This window comes from Hipposideros armiger, unplaced genomic scaffold (assembly GCF_001890085.2).
Source record: "Hipposideros armiger isolate ML-2016 unplaced genomic scaffold, ASM189008v1 scaffold_92, whole genome shotgun sequence".
In the NCBI taxonomy this organism is placed as follows: domain Eukaryota; kingdom Metazoa; phylum Chordata; class Mammalia; order Chiroptera; family Hipposideridae; genus Hipposideros; species Hipposideros armiger.
The window spans coordinates 3499319-3519387 of record NW_017731442.1 but is presented as its reverse complement, the minus strand read 5'-3'; the positions used below and the strand labels follow the sequence as shown (position 1 = coordinate 3519387).

The 20069-nt window shown below is 37.1% G+C and overlaps 1 protein-coding gene across 3 annotated transcripts in view; it reads left to right on the top strand.

Annotated features, from left to right (window-relative positions):
- Nucleotides 1-20069, top strand: part of TP53BP1 (tumor protein p53 binding protein 1) — a 122424-nt gene that overhangs the window by 37462 nt on the left and 64893 nt on the right. For all 3 annotated transcript variants that reach the window (XM_019644880.1, XM_019644879.1, XM_019644878.1), the window contains exons 7-13: nt 1963-2093; nt 2670-2831; nt 3381-3480; nt 4866-5032; nt 6970-7096; nt 7853-7947; nt 12602-12810. In XM_019644880.1, coding sequence (XP_019500425.1) covers nt 1963-2093; nt 2670-2831; nt 3381-3480; nt 4866-5032; nt 6970-7096; nt 7853-7947; nt 12602-12810 — 991 coding nt within the window. The remainder of the gene's footprint in view (nt 1-1962; nt 2094-2669; nt 2832-3380; nt 3481-4865; nt 5033-6969; nt 7097-7852; nt 7948-12601; nt 12811-20069) is intronic.

Sequence of the window (20069 nt, the reverse complement as noted above, 5' to 3'; positions counted from 1 at the left end):
GGCTACACACGGTAGCCCATGGCAACCCACTGCAGCAGGGGCTGCAGCCTACGCTGTAGAGGGCAGTGTCACTGGCCCTCATGTGGGATCCGAACCGGGGCCCTCTGGCATCCCAAGCCAGCTCTTAACCAATGCGCCACTTGGCCGGCCCTAAGTTGTTTCTTAATCACAGTAAACTTTGAGAAACAAGTTTGTACAAGGTTTTTTTTCCACATTTCAAATTATTTCTTACAATTGGAATTATTGGGTATGAACATTTTTTTAGAGCTCTTGATACATATTTCTAAATTGTTCTCCAGAAAAGTTCTATTAGTTTATACTCTCATAAACAGTATGTGATAATGCTTATCTCATCTCAGGTTTGGGCAGCGCTGAATGATATAGTACAGTATTTCCAATTGTATTGACAACAGATGGTTTCTCTGATATCTTACATGTTTAACCCTCCTTGCTGGGGGCAAATGATCTCACAGATTCATTGCACGCAAATTTTCAAATATCTAACAGTTAACTTAAGTATCGTGACTCATTGCTTCCGTATCTTCCCCTTCTACCGTAACCTATCGCCAGTCGTGTTTGTGACTTAGTACAATCAAGATGTATTTCATAGCGGCATCTTTGTGTGCAGTGAATCAGTGAGATCAGTTGTGCCCATTGGAAGGTTAAAGATACTTGTATTTATTTATTTTTTTGAGTTGTCTCTTCTGTTTGTCCATTTATATTTTAGAGTTCTTCATATGAATTCCTTATATTTTATGGAGACTATTATTTTGTTACATTTGTTACAGATTTTTTCCCTAATTGTTATTTGTCTTTTACTTTATTATAATATTTTGTGACCTGTGATGGTAACTTTTTAAAAATACATAGGTTTCTTACCTGTATTTTATTCAGATACCCTGGTTCTATGTATGTATGCTAAGATTTTTTACTATAGTAGTTTTGTAAAGTGTGTTTTTTTGTTTTTTTTTAAATTTTATTGGGGAACAGCCATGGTTATTGTTTACACATTGCTTTCATGCCACAATGGCATAGTTGAATCTTTTAGGGAGGGCGCAGCTCACCGTGGCCCATGCAGGGATCGAACTGGCAACCTTGGTGTTATCAGCACCATGCTCTAACCAACTGAGCTAACTGGTCACCCCCATGATTGTTTTTGTTTTTGTTTAAAAGATTTTATTGGGGAATTGGGGGAGGGGAACAGACAAGTTGATGTCCTTTTGTTCTTCAGTCTAGTTGTGGAGGATGTCGCTTCTTGGCCCATGTTGGTATTATCATTACACTCTTCCCGGGTGAGGCAGTCACTCGCCGCTTATTGAATGGCCGCTCACGCTGGCTGCCGGCAGCTCACGCTGGCTGCCAGCTGCTCACGCTGACTGCTAGCCACTCACGGTAGCTCATGGCAGCCCACTGCAGCAGGGGCTGCAGCCTACCCCATCGCCAGCGACTCATGGCAGCTCAGCTCCAGGTTGAGCTGTTGTTCAGCATCTTAGCTGTAGAGGGCAGTGTCACTGGCCCACATGTGGGATCCGAACTGGGGCCCTGCTGCTCAGAGCTGGCATCCCAAGCCAACTCTTAACCAGTGCGCCACTTGGCCAGCCCTTGTGTTTGTTTTAATAGATGTATTTTTGAGTCCCTTCCCTATATATCTAATGCACATCTTGTCACTTGTCAGCCGTTCTCATGAGTGCAAGAGTATCTCTGCTCAAATCTTTTCAGAGAAAGATAAAATTCAAGTATGTTTGTTCCTTCTGTTTAATATTTGTGTTACTTACATTGTTTTAGAGCTGTTAACATTTTCAGTGCTTGCTTGTATAAAGAAGCACTAATGGGGTGAGGTTTTTTACTTTTCCAAATTTGCTTAAAAGGTGGTTGGTGTGTGGGGAGTCAATAAAATTCAAAGAGTGCTTTCAGCAAAATGATTGTTTTCAGAACACATGATTATGTCTTTCTGCTGTGTAGTGTTTTGGGACGGGCAATGGAACCCACTCTTCCTGTGAGGGAAGAGAAGGAAGAAGAGGTGGAAGAGAAGGAGAAAGGTGAAAAGGAAGAAGATACCCCAGATGAAACCACACACTCCCTTGGTGCTGAAGGTAGCCTTATCCTTTTTTTTTAGGATAGTAGATTTCTAAGTCCCTTTAATGTGAGCATACAGCTATCTAAATTTTTTCTTTTTATCAGGTTATAGATTTGTCATCATTACATTGAGAGTAATCATTAGGAAATTTGCTAGTAGTCTTAAGGTATTTCACCTAATTTGGTGTTCAGGAATTTGTAGCTCATTGGATAGCCCCCTTTGTGCATATTGACTCTTCCTCCTTTCATAATCATTTGTTTTTCATGTACTTTGGGTATGTGTACTTTGTGGGGCTGGAAGTACATTGAGTTGCTGGGTGTGTGGGTGTAGTTTATGTGCATCTTTAGAATAGTAGACATACTCTAGCTATACTAGATGCTTGTAAGGTTTTATAGTATGCAGTTTTTTGCTTCATTACACATTTTCCCTCTTTTAGTGCTTTCATTCTTAATTTTATTTGAAAAATTTGGGGAGGCAGGGCTTTGATGTGAAGGACCTAAATTAACATGACTTGCTTTTGCTAAAAGATAGCACCTTGCACAGTGCCTAATATTGTGGAATGTTACCTAATTTCTTGGGGTTTTGTTCCTAGATCCTGCCTCATCACAGTTGGATTTTGGGGCTCTGGAACTTTCCCAGAGCCAGGATGTTGAGGAACATCCTACTGTGCCATATGAAGTAGACAAACAGCCTCTACAGTCAGTAACCACCAACTCTGGTTTTAAGAGGATATCTGATGTGGATGCTGATACTGGTATGAAACATGTCTTTTGGCATTTGGAGTTGTTTATAAGCGTTTTCCTCCCATGCTAGAGCTAGTTATTCTTTCCTCGATGCATTTTATAGTTATCTAAGTTTACACACACACACAAAACATATATATATATATATATATATATATATATATATATATATATAATTTTAATGTTTATTGGGGTGACAATTTTTACTAAAGTTACATAGGTTTCAGGTGTGCCATTCTGTGATAGATCATCTATATATCACATTGTGTTCACCACCCAGAGTCAGTTTTCCTTCCATGACCATATTTTTTAATATTTTCTAAGTTAATTGAATAAGGTTGCAGAGTTGTCTGACAAATACTTGTCAGTTGATGGCTTACAGATTAAGGTTTTTGATAAGTGAGTTATTGGTTATTTTCCTTTTTGGAATGATGCCTGTATATATTTTCAAATTGGACTTGTTTCTCTTAAAAGCTTTGCTTTTAAAAAAGCATTTGGGACTGCTTCTAGTACTTTAAAGTATTAAATATCTCCTTTCTGTCTTCTTCTAAAACTTGAAGCAAGTAAGCATGAAGAACAGACCGATGGAGATACCCCCACTGCAGCCCAGCCCAGCAAGGATGTCCCTGTGGTAGGAGAGCAAAACCCATCACTTGCAAGGTAAACCATGTTCTTTCTAGAAAGTAGTTTTGGGTTTCTGCTGCTGTATGGTTATATTCATTTCACTTGGCCAGGTGGAAACATTTTTAGAAATTTTTGTTTTTTATCCCCCCACCTTTTTAGTTTTTATCTCTCCCTCCCCCTTCAGCATATTTTTGGTCCAGTAGAAACATTAATTATTTATGAATTGTCTTTGTGTCCTCATCTTATCTTTAGGCATATTATGAAGCCATTTTATTACTGATGTAACTATAAGCATGACTTCTTAATCTTTGGTTGCTACTCTTCTGATCTTTGTTTGCAGAGGTACTGTGTCTCTGTGGGAGGTCTTCTAGCCTCTCTAATGTTATGAGTAGTCACATAAATATTATATTTGAAAGTCTACTGTTTCTGTGCTTGAGGAGCACTCACATTGCTTTGGCTCCTCAGGTATCTTGCATCTGATGGTTTATGGTATAGATGCAGGGAGATATTCTTTTCCCAAATCCTTTAGGCCCTTAACTTGGTAGGAATTGGGCAGTATACCTCTATTCTGCCTGTGGTGATTGTCATATCCAAAACAGTTATTGCCTCTGTTCAACAGCTCATTTTTGGATATAGCAGAGGAAAATAGGATTCTTTGGATTTGGGGGAGGGATGGCTAAATACTCAGTATTGTTTTGTTACTTCCTTCAATAGAAAGAGTGGGGGAATGGGTCCTCAGTAAAGTTTACTATCAAGAGAAATTGTCTTTTTAATGCAAAACACTCCTCTTAAGTGGGGCTGACTTTTTAGGCTTTTCTTTAGGAAACTGCACTCTGGCTAGTTTTGCTATCCTATTTACTCTGGGGAATGGTAGAGTAGGTGAACCTCCTAAGTTATCAGTGACGTCAGCAATGAGTGTCTTACAAGTGTGAGAAGTATTCATGTGGAGTCTTGGTTTGGGGCTTAGACTGAGTAGATGAAATGGAAAAGGTCAACGAAAGATAATGTGTGTGTCACTAGTGCAGAGGATAATTCACACCCAGGCCCTTGCCTTGGAAGGTTTTTGGTAGGGCTGGCGTTGTTGGTCTGGATGGGAATCCTTCATGCACACTCAGATAATAGCATATGTAACAGAAATTTCTAAATCCTTCATCAGTAATATTTTTTATTATCAGTAGCACAGCAGTGAGCAGAGTTGAAAAGAAGTATTACTGTGTGAGAGATTGAGACAGGCTTTGGAATGAGCTGAGGGTTTTGTATCATTACAGAATATCTTATTTCATTTTCAATAGATATATAGATGAGAGCTACTGAAATTTTTGAAATTATTAAAGGAAAACACAACAGGAAAAGTTTCTTAGCTCAAAGATGAAAGCATTTGAACATAGCAACTTTTTCTCCTGGTGATGTGAATTTCCTAGGTCAGAGGACATGCCTCCTAGTCCCAAAGTATCTCTTACTGCTGTGGAACCAAAAGAACAAATACCTGCTCAAGAACTTCTGGAAGGTGGACTGCAGGTTCAGAAGTCACCAGAGCCTGAGGTTTTGTCAACTCAGGAAGACATGTTTGACCAGAGCAATAAAACAGGTACAAAGAGTAATTAGTTTCTATAGCTCTTCTTTTCGAAAGACCTAAACTTTTTATTTCTATTTTGAGGCTACTGTTTTAGTTACAAGGCACTTTATAAACATGCAGACTTGCTTGTGATATGGAAGGAAAATATGTTTCTACTTGATTAATGAGAAGGGCTTTTTGGGAATGATTGCTATTTAACATTTTAATTTTCTCCTTTTTGGAAATGAAGATATTGAGGAATAATAGCTAATAATATATAGTAAATTTAATAATTATGAACAGAGTAACTATTCGTGTCATTATAGGTCTTCAGATCTTAAATATGATAATTAAGTATAAGTTTTTCATATTCACCTGGGTGTAACAGTCTACTTATTTGTAGGAAATAATGGTCTAGCAGAAAGAAGGTAAAACTTACAAGACTAGAGTGGTATTTGTTTTACATTTCTTTAACCCCCATCAATCCCCCATTCTATAACTTCATAGAGCCAGAAAACTTCAGTAATAACTAGCAAAATATATACATTAAGTCCTCAATGTTGTTGATAGGTTCTGTGACTTTAAGTGAAACTATGTATAACAAAACCAATTTTACTGTAGGCTAATTGATATAAACAAGAGTTAAGTTCATAAGACACCAATATTAAAATAAAATGACGGTGAATGAAATGACATTATTGGAGGACCTATTGTAATGTGTTGGTTGTAAGGAGAGAAAGAAGGTTCTATATCTTTACTATGCTGTGAATGTGTGCAAGACATTGAGAGGGTCACCAAGGAACCCTTTTTCGTCTCTCACTAAAGCGATAAGATTGTATTTAAGAAATCCCTTTATACTTGGGATTAATATAGATGATACTCCATCTTTTTGCTAAGAAAGGGCCCACAGGAGACTCTTAAGAATATAAATCAGGGCCGGCCGAGTGGCACGATGGTTAAGAGCTGGCTTGGGACGCCAGAGGGCCCCAGTTCGGATCCCACATATGAGGGCCAGTGACACTGCCCTCTACAGCTAAGATGCTGAACAACAGCTCAACCTGGAGCTGGGCTGCCATGAGTCGCTGGCAGCGGCATAGGCTGCAGCCCCTGTGGCAGTGGGTTGCCATGGGCTACTGTGTGTAGCCAGCAGCTAGCGTGAGCGGCCCTCAAGCCGCCGTGAGCGGCCATCCAGAAGCCGGCGACTGATCTGCCTCAGCCGGGAAGAGCGCAATGATGGTGCCAACTTGGGCCAGTGAAGCAACGTCCTCCACAACTAGACTGAAGAACAAAAATGACAGCAACTTGTCTGTTCCCCTTCCCCCAATTCCCCAGCACTGTTCCCATCCCCCCAATTCCCCAATTAAAAAAAAAAAAAAGAATATAAATCACTAATGGCTGCTCATATATCCTTTTACTAATATGTTAGTATTGTCTGTCTCCTTTAAGGAGGCCCAGGTTTTGATGAAAATTGCCCCATTCATATTATCAGGTGTCATGCGCATTGTTTTGACTTCTCCCATCTGCATATAATGAGCTTACTTCACCTTAGGTAGACCTTGGAATAAAAGTCTCACTTGCTGTTTTATCATAGAAGTTTCACAAGAAGTAAGAGCAGCCAAGCAGAGATATTAGGATTCTGAGTTTTCCTCTCCAAGCTTCTATCATGATAGAAAGGACTAAGGAACTCTTTTTGTCAATTCTTTATTAAAGAAACCCATAATTAAGTAGGGAGGCAGGCTTTAAATGCTCACTCAAGATTTGTGTTAGCGTGGCATTCCGTTAATTGTACTACAATTAGAGAATAGTTTCTGCCCTCTTGAAACATGGTTAGAAATAAGGATATTAATCTTTTTGCAGCACAGAGGGGTTTGTTTTGTTTTTTGGACAACTCAGTAATGTGAGTTGAGCAATCTGAGAAGTAAATGGCAACTATTGATAGTTTTTGGGGTTTTTTTTATTTCCCCCAATAGCTTCTGATGGTTGCTCTACTCCTTCAAGGGAAGAAAGTGGGTGTTCTCTGGCTTCCACACCTGCCACCACTCTGCATCTCCTGCACCTCTCTGGTCAGAGGTCCCTTGTTCAGGAGAGTCTTTCCATGTAAGTAAGCTTAAAATAGCCCTGCCAAGGAAACATGTGCCTGATGGTTTTAGGCTAGGGTTGAAAAAGTGAAAATTGTCTACCAGTCCAGCATTCTTTTTGAAACCAAAAAGGTTTCTAGGCTTTAGAATTTTGGGAGTAAGAATTTAGTGGAACTATTTAAGGTAGGTAGATCTGCTTTCACATGCAGAGATTTTACAGTAGTAACCCAAATGATTCAGTAGGGAAGAAACTGCCTAGTTATTTAGAGACTGATACATCCAAAACAAGCATTCTGTTCTTTCATTTGACTAGCAGTTCTTCCCATTTAACAGCATAGGGGTGGAGAATAGGTTATACTAGAGTTGACAATAGTTGGGAGTTCTTTATCTCTGTGTTAGGGCAAAGAGATTTGTTTTCTTTTTAAATAGAAATTTGTATGATCGTTCTAATATTAGGCAAAAGTGGAGTAAATATTTTTTTATCTCAAATCTGCAGATGAATTTTTTTTTAGTGTCTGATCATTGACATTGTCTTATAATCATATGGCTTTACGCTTACTCTTCTTTTAATTCTAATTTTGGATCTGTCTGGTGCGAGAAATAGTTATTGAAGTATTATTCATGTCTCTTCCGCCATCCTCAGGTAGCTTTTTGAGAGAAATGCTAATAAGTATTTGTCTGAATGGCTTAAATATTTTTGCTATTAAAAAGTAAAAAACAAAGGCAAAACTGTGGCTGTGGTAAAATAACCTGTGACTTTTCTTTTTATATAAAGGAATTCCTCAGATCTTGTAGCTCCTTCCCCTGATGCTTTCCGATCTACCCCTTTTATGGTTCCTAGCAGTCCCACAGAGCAAGAAGGAAGAAAAGGTGAGCTCTCTTGATTTGTCTGTTGATGTCAGGTTAGAAGAAGAGTAGTAGCACTTCTGCCTTGCAAAATGTACTGTTTGTTTCTTTATGTTAGAACACCGTGACCCAAACTATTCAGTGGGGCTCATGTCTGAATTGCCTTTAGGGATGTGGCTACTGTAACGTGCTCTCCTCAGTTCTTTGCTCTTCTAGCACTGATTCTCCTGAGAATTTTGTGTTGTTGACTTAATTTTTAAAAAGACCCATAAGGGAAAATTTTTAGGTTTTCAAGGTGGAACTCGTGGGGCAGCCAGTTAGCTCAGGTGGTTAGAGCGCAGGCTCATAATAGCAAGGTTGCCGGTTCGATTCCCACATGGGCCAAGGAGCTATGCCCTCCACAACTAGATTGAAACGACGACTTGACTTGCAACTGATGGGTCCTGGAAAAACGCACTGTTCCCCAATTAAAAAAAAAAAAGTGGAACTCAATTGAATTATTATAGTGAAGAATTGGATTTATTACTAATGGCCCAGTAGTTTCCAGCAACATGTTAACATGTTACTGGTGAGAGGGAACCGTTTCTTTTGCTCTTTATAGGTTATTTTTGCTATTATCAAAGCAGTGTTTGTCAGAGTAGCTAGGAACAGGTGGTAGAAATTTTGACTTCACTTACTTCCTCCTTTGAGGACCTAGTGATTTTATATTACTTTATTCATAAGGAAGCTTTCCTTTTTACTTAATTTATCTTATTATCTAAACAACTTTTGCTCAGTCCTACTTAGTCTCCTATGTAGTCATTCAAGATATTTCTAAATTCCTACAAAACCTTTTCCAATGAATTCCATAATTTTCTCCTTTTCATTCTCTCATATACCAATAGTGGTACAATAGCTAATACTTATTGAACACTGAGTATATGCCAGGCACTGTTCTTTGTGCTCCTCTTTGGTTCTAGGTACTTGTTTTTTATTTTTATCACAGAATCCTCACAACAATCCTAAGAAGTAGGTGTTGCTTTTATCCTCGTTTTACAAATGAAGAAATGGAGGTACTGAGAGATCTCACAACTCATAAGCCATAGAGGCAGGATTTGAACTCAGGCAACTGCCTCCACAACCTTTGCTGTTATCTGTTGGGTACATGGCTTGTATCAAATCCTGCTGTTTCTGCTCTTGAGTGATATAAATATAGAAATATATTTAACTGTTTTTCAAGTGTGATTTACCCATGACAAAATTTAGTTTTAGACTTCTGCCCCAAAGTTTGTGTCTGGCTGTTTTCTCTTGAAATCAGTTGTAGGTATCCAAATGGACCAGTATTCTAAGCATAGCATGATTAGTGGTATCGTCAGTAAAAAAAGTGAGTCTATTCTACATAAACTCCTGTTAATGCAAGTTAAATTTGATTTATACTTAGAACCATTTCTTCTATATGTAGTGTGAGCATATAAAAATAATGATATTAAAAATGCTTTCTCCCTGTTTGCAAACATAATTAATACAGGCATACCTTAGAGTATTGCAGGTTTGCTTCCCAACCACTGCAATAAAATGAGTATCGCAGTAAAATATTGCAATAAAGCCAGTCATAATCTTTTTGCTGGTGAAGGGTCTGCCTTCAATTTGTAAAAAATGCAACATCTGTGAAGCACAATAAAACGAGATGCAATAAAACAAGGTGTGTCTGTACTCATCGCAGAAAGTTTGGAAAGCATATAGGAAAGTAATGAGAAGAAAATAAAATTACCTGTGATCACAATCCAGATATAACCATAATTATTGGGTTATCGGAAAAGTCATGATGCATTTTTGCAACGAAAAAATAGAAAAAATACGTCATTACTTTTCCGACAACCCAGTAGTATTTGGATATATTTCCTTTCAGAGTATTTTCTATGCATAAATATAAAGAAGTATCTTTATACATTTGGGATCATGTTATGTTTCAGAGTTCTTTGTTTTTCATGTAACATTGTGTTTTCCCTTGTAGTTGTATTTTAGATTCAATGTGTTTGCTTAATATTTGTGTATAACTGTAGGACTATGTATGCATTTTATATTTTTGTTTTGCTGTCTAAGGTTATGAACCTAAAGCCTTGTTATATGTAGTGCTTAGAACAGCAGGTCCTTAATAAGTGTTTTGTCATGGTGAGAAAGATAAAAAAATGTGATGAGAATACTTCACACAGCTGTGGTAGTGTAATAAAGGCCTACAACCCAGATCCCAACCTAACATAGCATTAGACTGGAAAGTGAGGTTTAGGCCAAGTAAGCAACAAGGGTAGATATTGGGGTTGGGGATAGCTGGTCGCATGAGAGTGGGTTATAGCGAAAAACTCAATGGTGGAGGTAGTTTCTGGGAGTGGTCTTGAAGAAAGCCTGTTTGGGGTCCAGTTGTAAAGATAGGGTTGATGAATCAAATACCTAGTTAGCTAGGCTGACTCTGAGGAAGATCCTGTTAGCCTGCAGGTGGGTAGTATACTGTGGGGGTGGGGATGGGGGTGGTATGTGTGTGTGTGTGTGTGTGTGTGTGTGTGTGTGTGTGTGTGTGTGTTTCCCTTCTGAGCAATTTGTCTCAAGATTAGTGTCTTGTACTTAGTTCTTTGATAAATCAGTGCTGATTGGCATTGATAGATTTTTTTCCTTCTTTATTTGTCCTGGCATCCTAGCAGTTAGCAGTTGTTAATGCAAGTATAATGAGTTAATAAATATGTAGATATTTACTTAGAGTGGTGAACAAGTTCACTGCCTTTAAAGCCTGTAGCAGATGTTTAAATTAGGTGCCATTAATCTGGGCTTTCCTATGCAAAATGTGAAAAGCTGAGTTACAATCAAAAAAGGGGCTTAGGGCCTGCCGAGTGGCTCAGTTGGTTAAGAGCTCGCTCAAGAGTTTGAACTCTGAGCAACAGCGGTTTGAGTCCAGCCCGAGCTGAGCAGCCGCTGAGCTGCCAATAGGTAGCAGGATGGCTCAGCTGAAAAAAAAACAAAAACCAAAAAACAGATGAACCCCATTTTAATCTATAACAGTATTTTGGACCTCTCTCCTCCCAGGGGAAGAAAGTATCGCTATATTTCTAGGACCCCATCTGTTAATCTTTCAGGTTTTCTGAAAACCAAGTCATTGTGGTTTTTTGTTTGTTTGTTTTTTTAATTAAAATTTATTGGGGTAACAATGGTTAAGTCATTGTGTTTTTTAGGAATGGAAATTTTTGTAATGTAATTTTTTTTGTTTTGTTTTGTTTGTTTGTTTTTTATTCACAATGTAGGGTTTAATACAAAGTTGTCTAATGTACAAAAAACCAAGAAAAAAGAAAATCAATTAAAATAAATCCCCAAATGACCCATATGTTGGAATTAGCCATTAAAATAGACAAAGCTGTTAAAGTAGTTATCATAACTATGCTCAATGAATACTCAAAAAAAAAAAGGAAATCTCAGCAGAGAAACAAACTATTATTAAAAAAAAAAGGAAATTTTGTAACTGGAAAATACCATATTTAAAATTTCAAACTGACTAGACTAGCTTAACTGACTAGCTAACAGTAGTGTAGATATAAAAGTCAGTGACCTTGATGATAAGAGCAACAGAAATTATTGAAACTTGAGGGGAAAAAAAGATTTTTAAAAAATGAACAGAGCCACTGAGAACTGTGGAACATCAGAATGTCTAATATGCATATAATGGAGTCCCCAAAGGAGAGGAGGGAGAAGAGGGAAAGGAAAGTGGCAGGAAAAAATATCTAAATAGTGAATAAAAATGTCCCAAAATATGATGAAAAACATAAACTGACAGACTAAAGCAGCTTAGTGAACGCCAACCAGAATGCAAATCAAAGAGAACCATGCCAAGGCATATCATACTCAAACTGCTGAAAACCAAATAGAAGGAAAAAATCTTGAAAGCAGCCAGAGAGAAAAAACACATTCCGTACAGGGAAACAAAAATTTGAAAACCACTGATATATTGTCAGAAACTATGGAGGCCTGGAAACAGTAGAACATCTTCAAGATGAATGAAAGTGATAGTCCCATCCCCACGCTATGAAGGGTGTTTTTCAAGACTAGCCTTCAAATCCCTTGACACAATACTACTACCCATTTTCTTCCATTAGACAGTCTTTATTGTTACACTCTAGGAGCTAAGAAACCTGATTCAACTGTTTGCAAAACGGGCAAGAGACAGAGAGCAAGCAGTCACCTACCATCACCACCTCTGTTCAGAAGCCATACACCATTTAGATGAGACATCTACTTCAGCTGGTGGCACTACCCCGTTCTCTGAGTGGAATCCTGTCACTTTGCCCTATCCCATTGGAACTGAAATTCTCTTTACATAAAGCATTTGGGGCAGGAGTGTCCAGGAATGGTGGGGTAGTGAAGGACCACATTTACTCTAAGCCAGATCCGATGTGTTTCCCCTTTGTTTTGTAAGTAACAGTAAAGAATGTGGAATTTTAATATATGAGCATAAATACCAGTATGTATGCCTAAGACAGTCTCCCTCTACTCAAACACCTAGGGCTCAATAGATTTCATAGCCCACAAGTATCCCGCATTTATTCCTATAGCTCACATGAAAATCGGGGCTGTAATGTAATTTTTATTAGTGATATTGGAACATGAGTAGTATTGATGAGTGCTTATTTCTAAATCTGTTTTTCTTGTTTTAACCCAGATGAGCCGATGGACATGTCAGGGTTATCTGAAGAAGGAAGAGAGTCTTTTCAGAAGAAACTCAAAGATGATGAGCCAGTGGAGATAGAAAACCTCCCTGTCCCGCCTGAGCCCACTATAAAACCACAAGCCTCAACACCAGTATCTCAAAGCACACCAGTCTTTACTCCTGGGTCACTTCCTATCCCATCCCAGCCTGAGTTTTCTCATGTGAGTATTGTAGAAAGATTTTTTTCCTCCTAACATTTTTTTAAAAAGCAACTTTATTGATGTATAATTTATAAAGCATAAAATTCACCCGTTTTAAGTGTATAGTTTAGTGATCTTTTAGTAAATTTACAAGAGTTGTGTAACTGTCATCACAATCTGGTATTAGAACATTTCCAGAGTCACCTAACATCTTGGTGTACTTTTTATGTTTAAATTTTGTACCATTTCTTTTTGAAATGTTACTGCAAAATTGAAAGGGCATTAATCATAACTCTACCTTAATGTAATTACTAGTCACTTTTGTCTTCTTCCCATATGCCTACTTTTTAAAAAAATGAAGTTTTTTATAGTGAACATACAACTTTAATCTTTTCCCAGAAGTTAATGTTTTGTCATAATGATTTTTCAGTGTTACATCATTTTCATATTATCCTTTCAAAACTTGTGTAATATTTTTCTGAGTGGGTGTACCATAATTTAATTATTACTTTACTGAGGGCATCAAAATGGTTTTTAGTTTTCAGATGAGAAATTAGTTTTATTCTAAAAGCAAGGAAAAACTCACATCTCATTTGTATAATTTTAAAATTAAGTATTAAAAAATGAAATTCAGGATTTATTCATAGTGAATTGAAGACCCTTAAATAAATCTAAATGACTATATTATATAATCAATCTAAATGCCTGTTTTTCTAAGACCTTAAATGGGAGAGTTATTTTAGTGTTACTGGGACAACTTCTTTCATGCCTTTCAGTTTACAGGTGGTGTAATGAAAATTTATATTTAGAAATGAATAGTAATATACCATAAATTTAGCGAGAAGGAGACAGTAGGAAGAAAGAAACTTAATTGCTTTCTGGAGTTTTAAAACTTGAGCGTTTTGTTGAAAATTCCATTTTCTGCAAATCATTAGAAGCAATTGGTGGAGTGGTTAAGAACAAGGACTCTAGAGTCAGAACTTGCTGGAGTTACTCCTGGCTCTGCCATTGCTATCTTTGTGACCAGTTTAAACTGACCTTCATTTTCCTCATCTGATGAGGATATTGACACTACCTACCTCATATGGTAGTTGTGAAAGTTAAATGACTTAATATATATAAAGTGCCTAAGATAATGCCTTGCATGTAGAAGATACTCCATAAGGTTTATCTATTGCTGGCAGTGAAAGAGTGAAGACAAGGTTACTTAGCGGTGAAGTGAATGCCCAACCACCATATGTCTTCTTTAGCTTTTATTTTTCTATCGAAGTTATACATGAACCTACATAGTTTGAAAGAGATCAGAATTTAGGGATGAGCTATAATCATTGATGCAGAGCACTGAGAATTTTCCAGAAAAGGTAGCTGATGTTAGAAATGGGTTACAGATGTTTATCAGTGACCAAACAGGGCATTTAAGTAAATGAATGTCTTTGCAAAGGTATCTCTGCCTGGGGAAGTGATGCCTGGCCACAGAGGGAAAACTGACTCTTTGAAGACTAAGACACAATTGAAGAAATTGCCCCACCTTCATCATTTACCCAAGACTTTCAGTGGCAGATATAAAACCAGCAATGAACATTTGAGACAAGTGATGCTGAACATAACTCAAAGGTCCCTGGAACCTAAGATGTCATGAATCAAATTTCTTGGGACTCATAGTTTAAGATGCCTCAGCCAGTACTGTCCATGCCACCTAAAAAAATCTCCCAAGAGTACCTTTACAACATAGTTTTATATATAGGGTTTGATTTTACTTAATAAGCATTTGTAAAAGCCAAAAAAAGAGTCAGATAATTAAAACAAGGTCTCTCCCCATCCCTACCCAGAAACAACCACTTTCATCAGTTCTTTAAGCTTTTTCTTGTTACTTACCTCCATAACTCTATATATCATGATTATATTTCCATATATTCTTTAAATTTTTTTTTTAGCTTTTTAGCTATTTCCCCACATTCCCAGTATAGTTACATTATAATTTTGTTTAAATCATTATTGAGTTTACATTATTGTGAACACGTTATTATAAACACTATTCATAGCAGGGCCTATGGAATATTATGATTTTTCTTTTCTCTGGAATTAAACATTGTTTGTTTTATTTGTGTAGTCTTCTACAAACTTCTTACTAAAGCAACCCTTTCCACTAATTGTCAGAATCTCCTTTCAAGATGTTCAGGGGCCTCAAACTTTGTCTTTGTGGAGAAACTTCTTTAGGAGCCTCCTGATTTCTAATCTGTTCTGTTGCCTTCTTTGATGCATAACTGTCACCTTCCTTTCACTGTTGTTCTTGGAGATTATTCGTACTTTTCTTTGTGCTGGGTTCCTCTTGGGCTCCATGCCTTGCGTGGCTTACTCCCTCATTTTGGTGGAGGACATTCATTAGTAGCATGCTCTGTACTCTTATACTTGATTTATAGTTTCTAGGAGTATAGAATTCTAGGTTGGAAATAATTTTAAACTTTTTTAAGGCATTGCTCTACTGTCTTAAGATTTCCAGTGTTGCTATTGAGAAGTGAGCCTCCAGTCTGATTCAGTGTTCTGAAATTTCCACACCCTTGGCATAGGTCTATTTTCATTCATTATTTTGGGCAAATGGTAAGCCCTCTCAATATAGAAACTCGGGTCCTTTAGTTCAGGGACATTTAATTATTTTATTTCTTCACCTTTGTTCTTTTTAAAAAAAATATCTATTGTTTAGATGTTGAAACTCCTAGAATAGACCTGTAATTTTCTTATTTTGTCTCCTACTTTCTATTGCTTTCTTTTTATTCAACTTTCTGGGTGATTTTCTCAGCTGTCCTTTTTTTTTTTTTTAAACTTTATTGAGATAAAATTCATGTACCATATTGCTCATCCTTTTAAAGTGTACAACCCAAAGGCTTTCAGTAATTCACAAAGTTGTGCAGTTATTCACTACAATCCAATTTTAGAACATTTTCATTCCTCCCTTCGCCTCCCAAAAGACCCCATGCTCATTAGCAGTCACTCCATTTCCCCCACCCCCAGCCCTAATCAACTACTAATCTACCTCATGTCTATAGATTTGCCTATTCTGGATATTTCATATAATGGAATTATACAATATGTAGTATTTTGTGACCAGTGTATTTCATTTAGCATAATACTTTCATGGTTCATTCATGTTGTGGCATGTATCAGAACCTCACTCCTTTTTATTCTGAATAATACTACATTGTATGACTGTACCACATTTTATTCATCCATTCATCAGTTGATGGACGTTTGGGTTGTTTCCCCTTTTTGGCTATTGTGAATAATGCTGGTAGGTACATTTGTGCTCAAGTTTTTGTGTTGACGTATGTGCTTGTGTTTCTTATATATCTAGGAGTGCAATTGCTAGGTTCAACCATCTTTTAACTTTCTCTAAATTATTAATTTCTACTCTTGTATTTTTAATTTCTATATGTTTCTTGTTTCTTTGAATATTCTCCCCCTCCTTTTTTTAAATAACATTTTGTCTATTTTTAATAATTGTTTTATTTTTCAATTACAGTTGGCATACAATATTAGTTTCAGTTGTACCACATAGTGATTAGACATTTATATGATTTATGAAGTGATCACCCCGATAAATCTAGTACCCATCTGACACCATACATAGTTATTACAATATTATTGATTATATTTTTTATGCTACACTTTACATCCCCATGACTATTTTGTAACTTAACAATTTGTACTTCTTAATTCCTTCCCCCTTTTCACCTACTTCTCCAACCCATCAGCTGGCAACTATCAAAATGTTCTCTGTATCTATCTATCTGAGTTTGTTTATTTTGTTCTTTAGATTCCACATATAAGTGGAATAGAAAGCATTTTATCTTACTCATATCTCCCTGGAGATATTAAAAGGTTTTTTGAAAAGGTTTCTCTTCCCTGGAATAGTCACAATTTCTTCAAATAGATTTTGTTAAGTTTTGATGTTTGACTTTCAAATTAGAGGCTTTCTTCAAGTGTCTGATAACCCTTTATTGTCTGCTTTAAGAGTGAAATACCAGAAAAGTGGTTAGAAGTTCTGAGCTGGTGCTTGGTGCTTGTTGATTCTGGGATTCAACTGTAGTGTGATCTGCTGGGCCATTTTTGGGGTCCCCTAATGTCAGTATCTTAATTTGTCTCAGTTTGGTTAGGTCTCCAAGAAGAATGTCTAACCTCCTGTCAGCTGTCTTTGTTCTAGAAGTTTACTAATGGAAGAGGGCTGGGGGTGTTGAGAGGCAGGTGCAGGTTTCATTTAATATGTAAATTATTTAATCTCTCCATTTTCAGTCTGGTGCTTTCTGATAACTGTGCCTCTTGTCCTAAAGTTCAGGGTTGCTTTATTTTATTCTCTCTAGGGCAGGCAAGGGTCAGGGAGAAAGGATCGGGAAGTTGAATTGCTTCTTGAATAGATTTCCAAACAGTCCTCCTGTTTTTGGCTTGACTTTACCACCACTTCCAGAGTTACCTGGCTCTGCTGACAAGTCCTGAATCTTTTTGGGCCATGGTGTTTCTGTGGTGTAATTGGGTTGCTTTTTGGCTTTCTCCACTGCTGATTTAGGAATTCAGCTTTCAGTAGTCTGCTAAATAGATGACTGCTCTTCCAAAATTTTGTTTCAGTTGTCTTATCTTCTATTCTCTTTTTCTTGAAAATTCATTCTTTTTTTTTTTTCCAAAGATTTTTATTGGGGAATTGGGGGAGGGGAACAGACAAGTTGCTGTCGTTTTGTTCTTCAGTCTAGTTGTAGAGGATGTTGCTTCACTGGCCCATGTTGGTATTATCATTGCGCTCTTCCTGGGTGAGGCAGATCGGTCGCTGGCCTCTGGACGGCTGCTCATGGTGGCTTTTGGCAGCTCACACCGGCTGCCAGCCGCTCTTGCTGGCTGCCAGCCACACACGGTAGCTTATAGCAGCCCACTGCAGCAGGGGCTGCAGCCTACGCCATCGCAGGCGACTCATGGCTGCCCAGCTCCAGGTCGAGCTGTTGTTCACCATCTTAGCTGTAGAGGGCAGTGTCACTGGCCCCATGTGGGATCCGAACCAGGGCCCTGCTGCTCAGAGCTGGTGTCCCAAGCCAGCTCTTAACCAACGTGCCACTTGGCTGGCCCGAAAATTCATTCTTTTAAAAAAACAACAACATTGCTCTACAATTGCTTAGGGAGATCTTGGAAAAGAATGAAAATAAATGTGTATATTAAATCCACCATTTAATTTTCATACTTTTTTCATTATATATCAAACTCCTTACATGTTATTCTGAATGGATAACCTTTGCACATCTGTTATTCTATACTTTGGTTACTGGAGTCCAAATTTACATAATTTTAATGTTGTGAGATCTGAATGTTTATAATGAAGTAATTAATCAAGGGAAAATTGGGATATAGTTAATCTTTCCTAATATATTTGTTTATTTTTATTTAAAAATTTTTTAATTTTTTACAATTAGAGTTGTAAATTCAATATTATATTAGTTTCATTTGTACTACATAATGATTAGATATTTATATAACTTGCAAAGTGATAACACCAGTAAGTCTAATACCTGTTTGACATGATACATGTATAGTTATTACATTATTATCGACTATATTTCCTGTGCTGTACTTTACATTCCCACGACTGTTTTTTATAACTGCCAATTTGTACTATTAATTTCCCTCACCTTTTTCACCCATCCTCCCAATCTCTCCAGTTTGGCACCATCAGTTTGCTCTTTGTATCTATGAGTTTTCTGTCTTGTTTGTTTATTTTATTTTTCAGATTCCACATATAAGTGAAATCAGATGGTATTTGTCTTTCTCTGACTTTTTTCACTTGGCATAATACCCTCTAGGCCCATCCATACTGCCACAAATGGCAAGATTTTATTTTTTATGATAGAGTAATATTCCATTGTATATGCATACCACATCTTCCTTATCCATTCGTTTATCAGTGGATACTCAGGTTGCTGCCATATCTTGGCTATTGTAAATAATGCTGCGATGAATGTAGGGGTGCATATATCTTTTCAAATTGGTGTTTTGCATTTCTTTGGATAAATATCCAGAAATGGAATTGCTGGGTCATATGGTAGTTCTATTTTTAGTTCCTTGAGGGACCTCAGTACTGTTTTCAATAGTAGCTGAACCAATTTACAATTCCACTAATAATACATGAGGGTTCCCTTTTCTCCACATCCTCGCCAGTACGTGTTTGTTGATTTCTTGATGATAGCCATTCTGACAGGTGTGAGGTGATACCTCATGATTTGATTTGTATTTCCCTGATGATTAGTGATGTTGAGCATCTTTTCATATGTCTGTTGGCCATCTGTATGTCCTCTTTGGAGCAATGTCTATTTCAGGTCCTTTGCCCATTTTTTAATCAGATTTTTTTTTTGGTGTTAAGTTGTATGAGTTCCTTATATATTTTGAATATTAACCCACTCTTGGGTCTATCATTGGCAAATATCTTCTTTCATTCAGTAGGTTGTCTTTTTGTTTTGTTGATGGATTCTCTTACTGTGCAAAAACTTTTTAGTTTGATGCAGTCCCATTTTAATTTTTGTTTTGTTTCCCTTGCCCAAGGAGATATATAAAAAAAAATATTGCTAAGAGTGATATCGAAGACTTCACTACCTATATTTTCTTCTAAGAATTTTTTGGTTTTGGGTCTTAGATTTAAGTCTTTAATTTGTTTTGAGTTTATTCCCATATATGGTGTAAGAAGGTGGTCTAGTTTCTTGTTTTTGTATCTGTCCATTTTTTGCAATACCATTTCTTGAAGAGACTGTCTTTACCCCATTGTATATTCTTGCCTCCTTTGTCAAAAATTAATTGACAGGTATTTATTTCTGTGCTCTCTTTTCTGTCCCATTGATTCATGTGACTCTTGTTATACCATGCTGTTTTGATACTATAGCTTTGTATCGTTTGATATCAGGTAGCGTGATACCTCCAGCTTTGTTCTTCTTTCTCAAGATTGCTTTGCCAATTTGGGGTCTTTTTTAGTTCCGTGTAAATTTTAGGATTATTTGTTCTAGTTCTGTGAAAAATGCCATTGGTATTTTGATAGGGATTGCTTTGAATCTGTAGATTGCTTTGGGTAGTATGGACATTTATTCCTAGGTATTTTATTCTTTTTGATGCTGTTGTAAATGGAATTGTTTTTTGGTTTTTTTTAAATATTTTTATTGGGGAATTGGGGGATGGGAACAGTGTTGGGGAATTGGGGGAAGGGGAACAGACAAGTTGCTGTCGTTTTTGTTCTTCAGTCTAGTTGTGGAGGACGTTGCTTC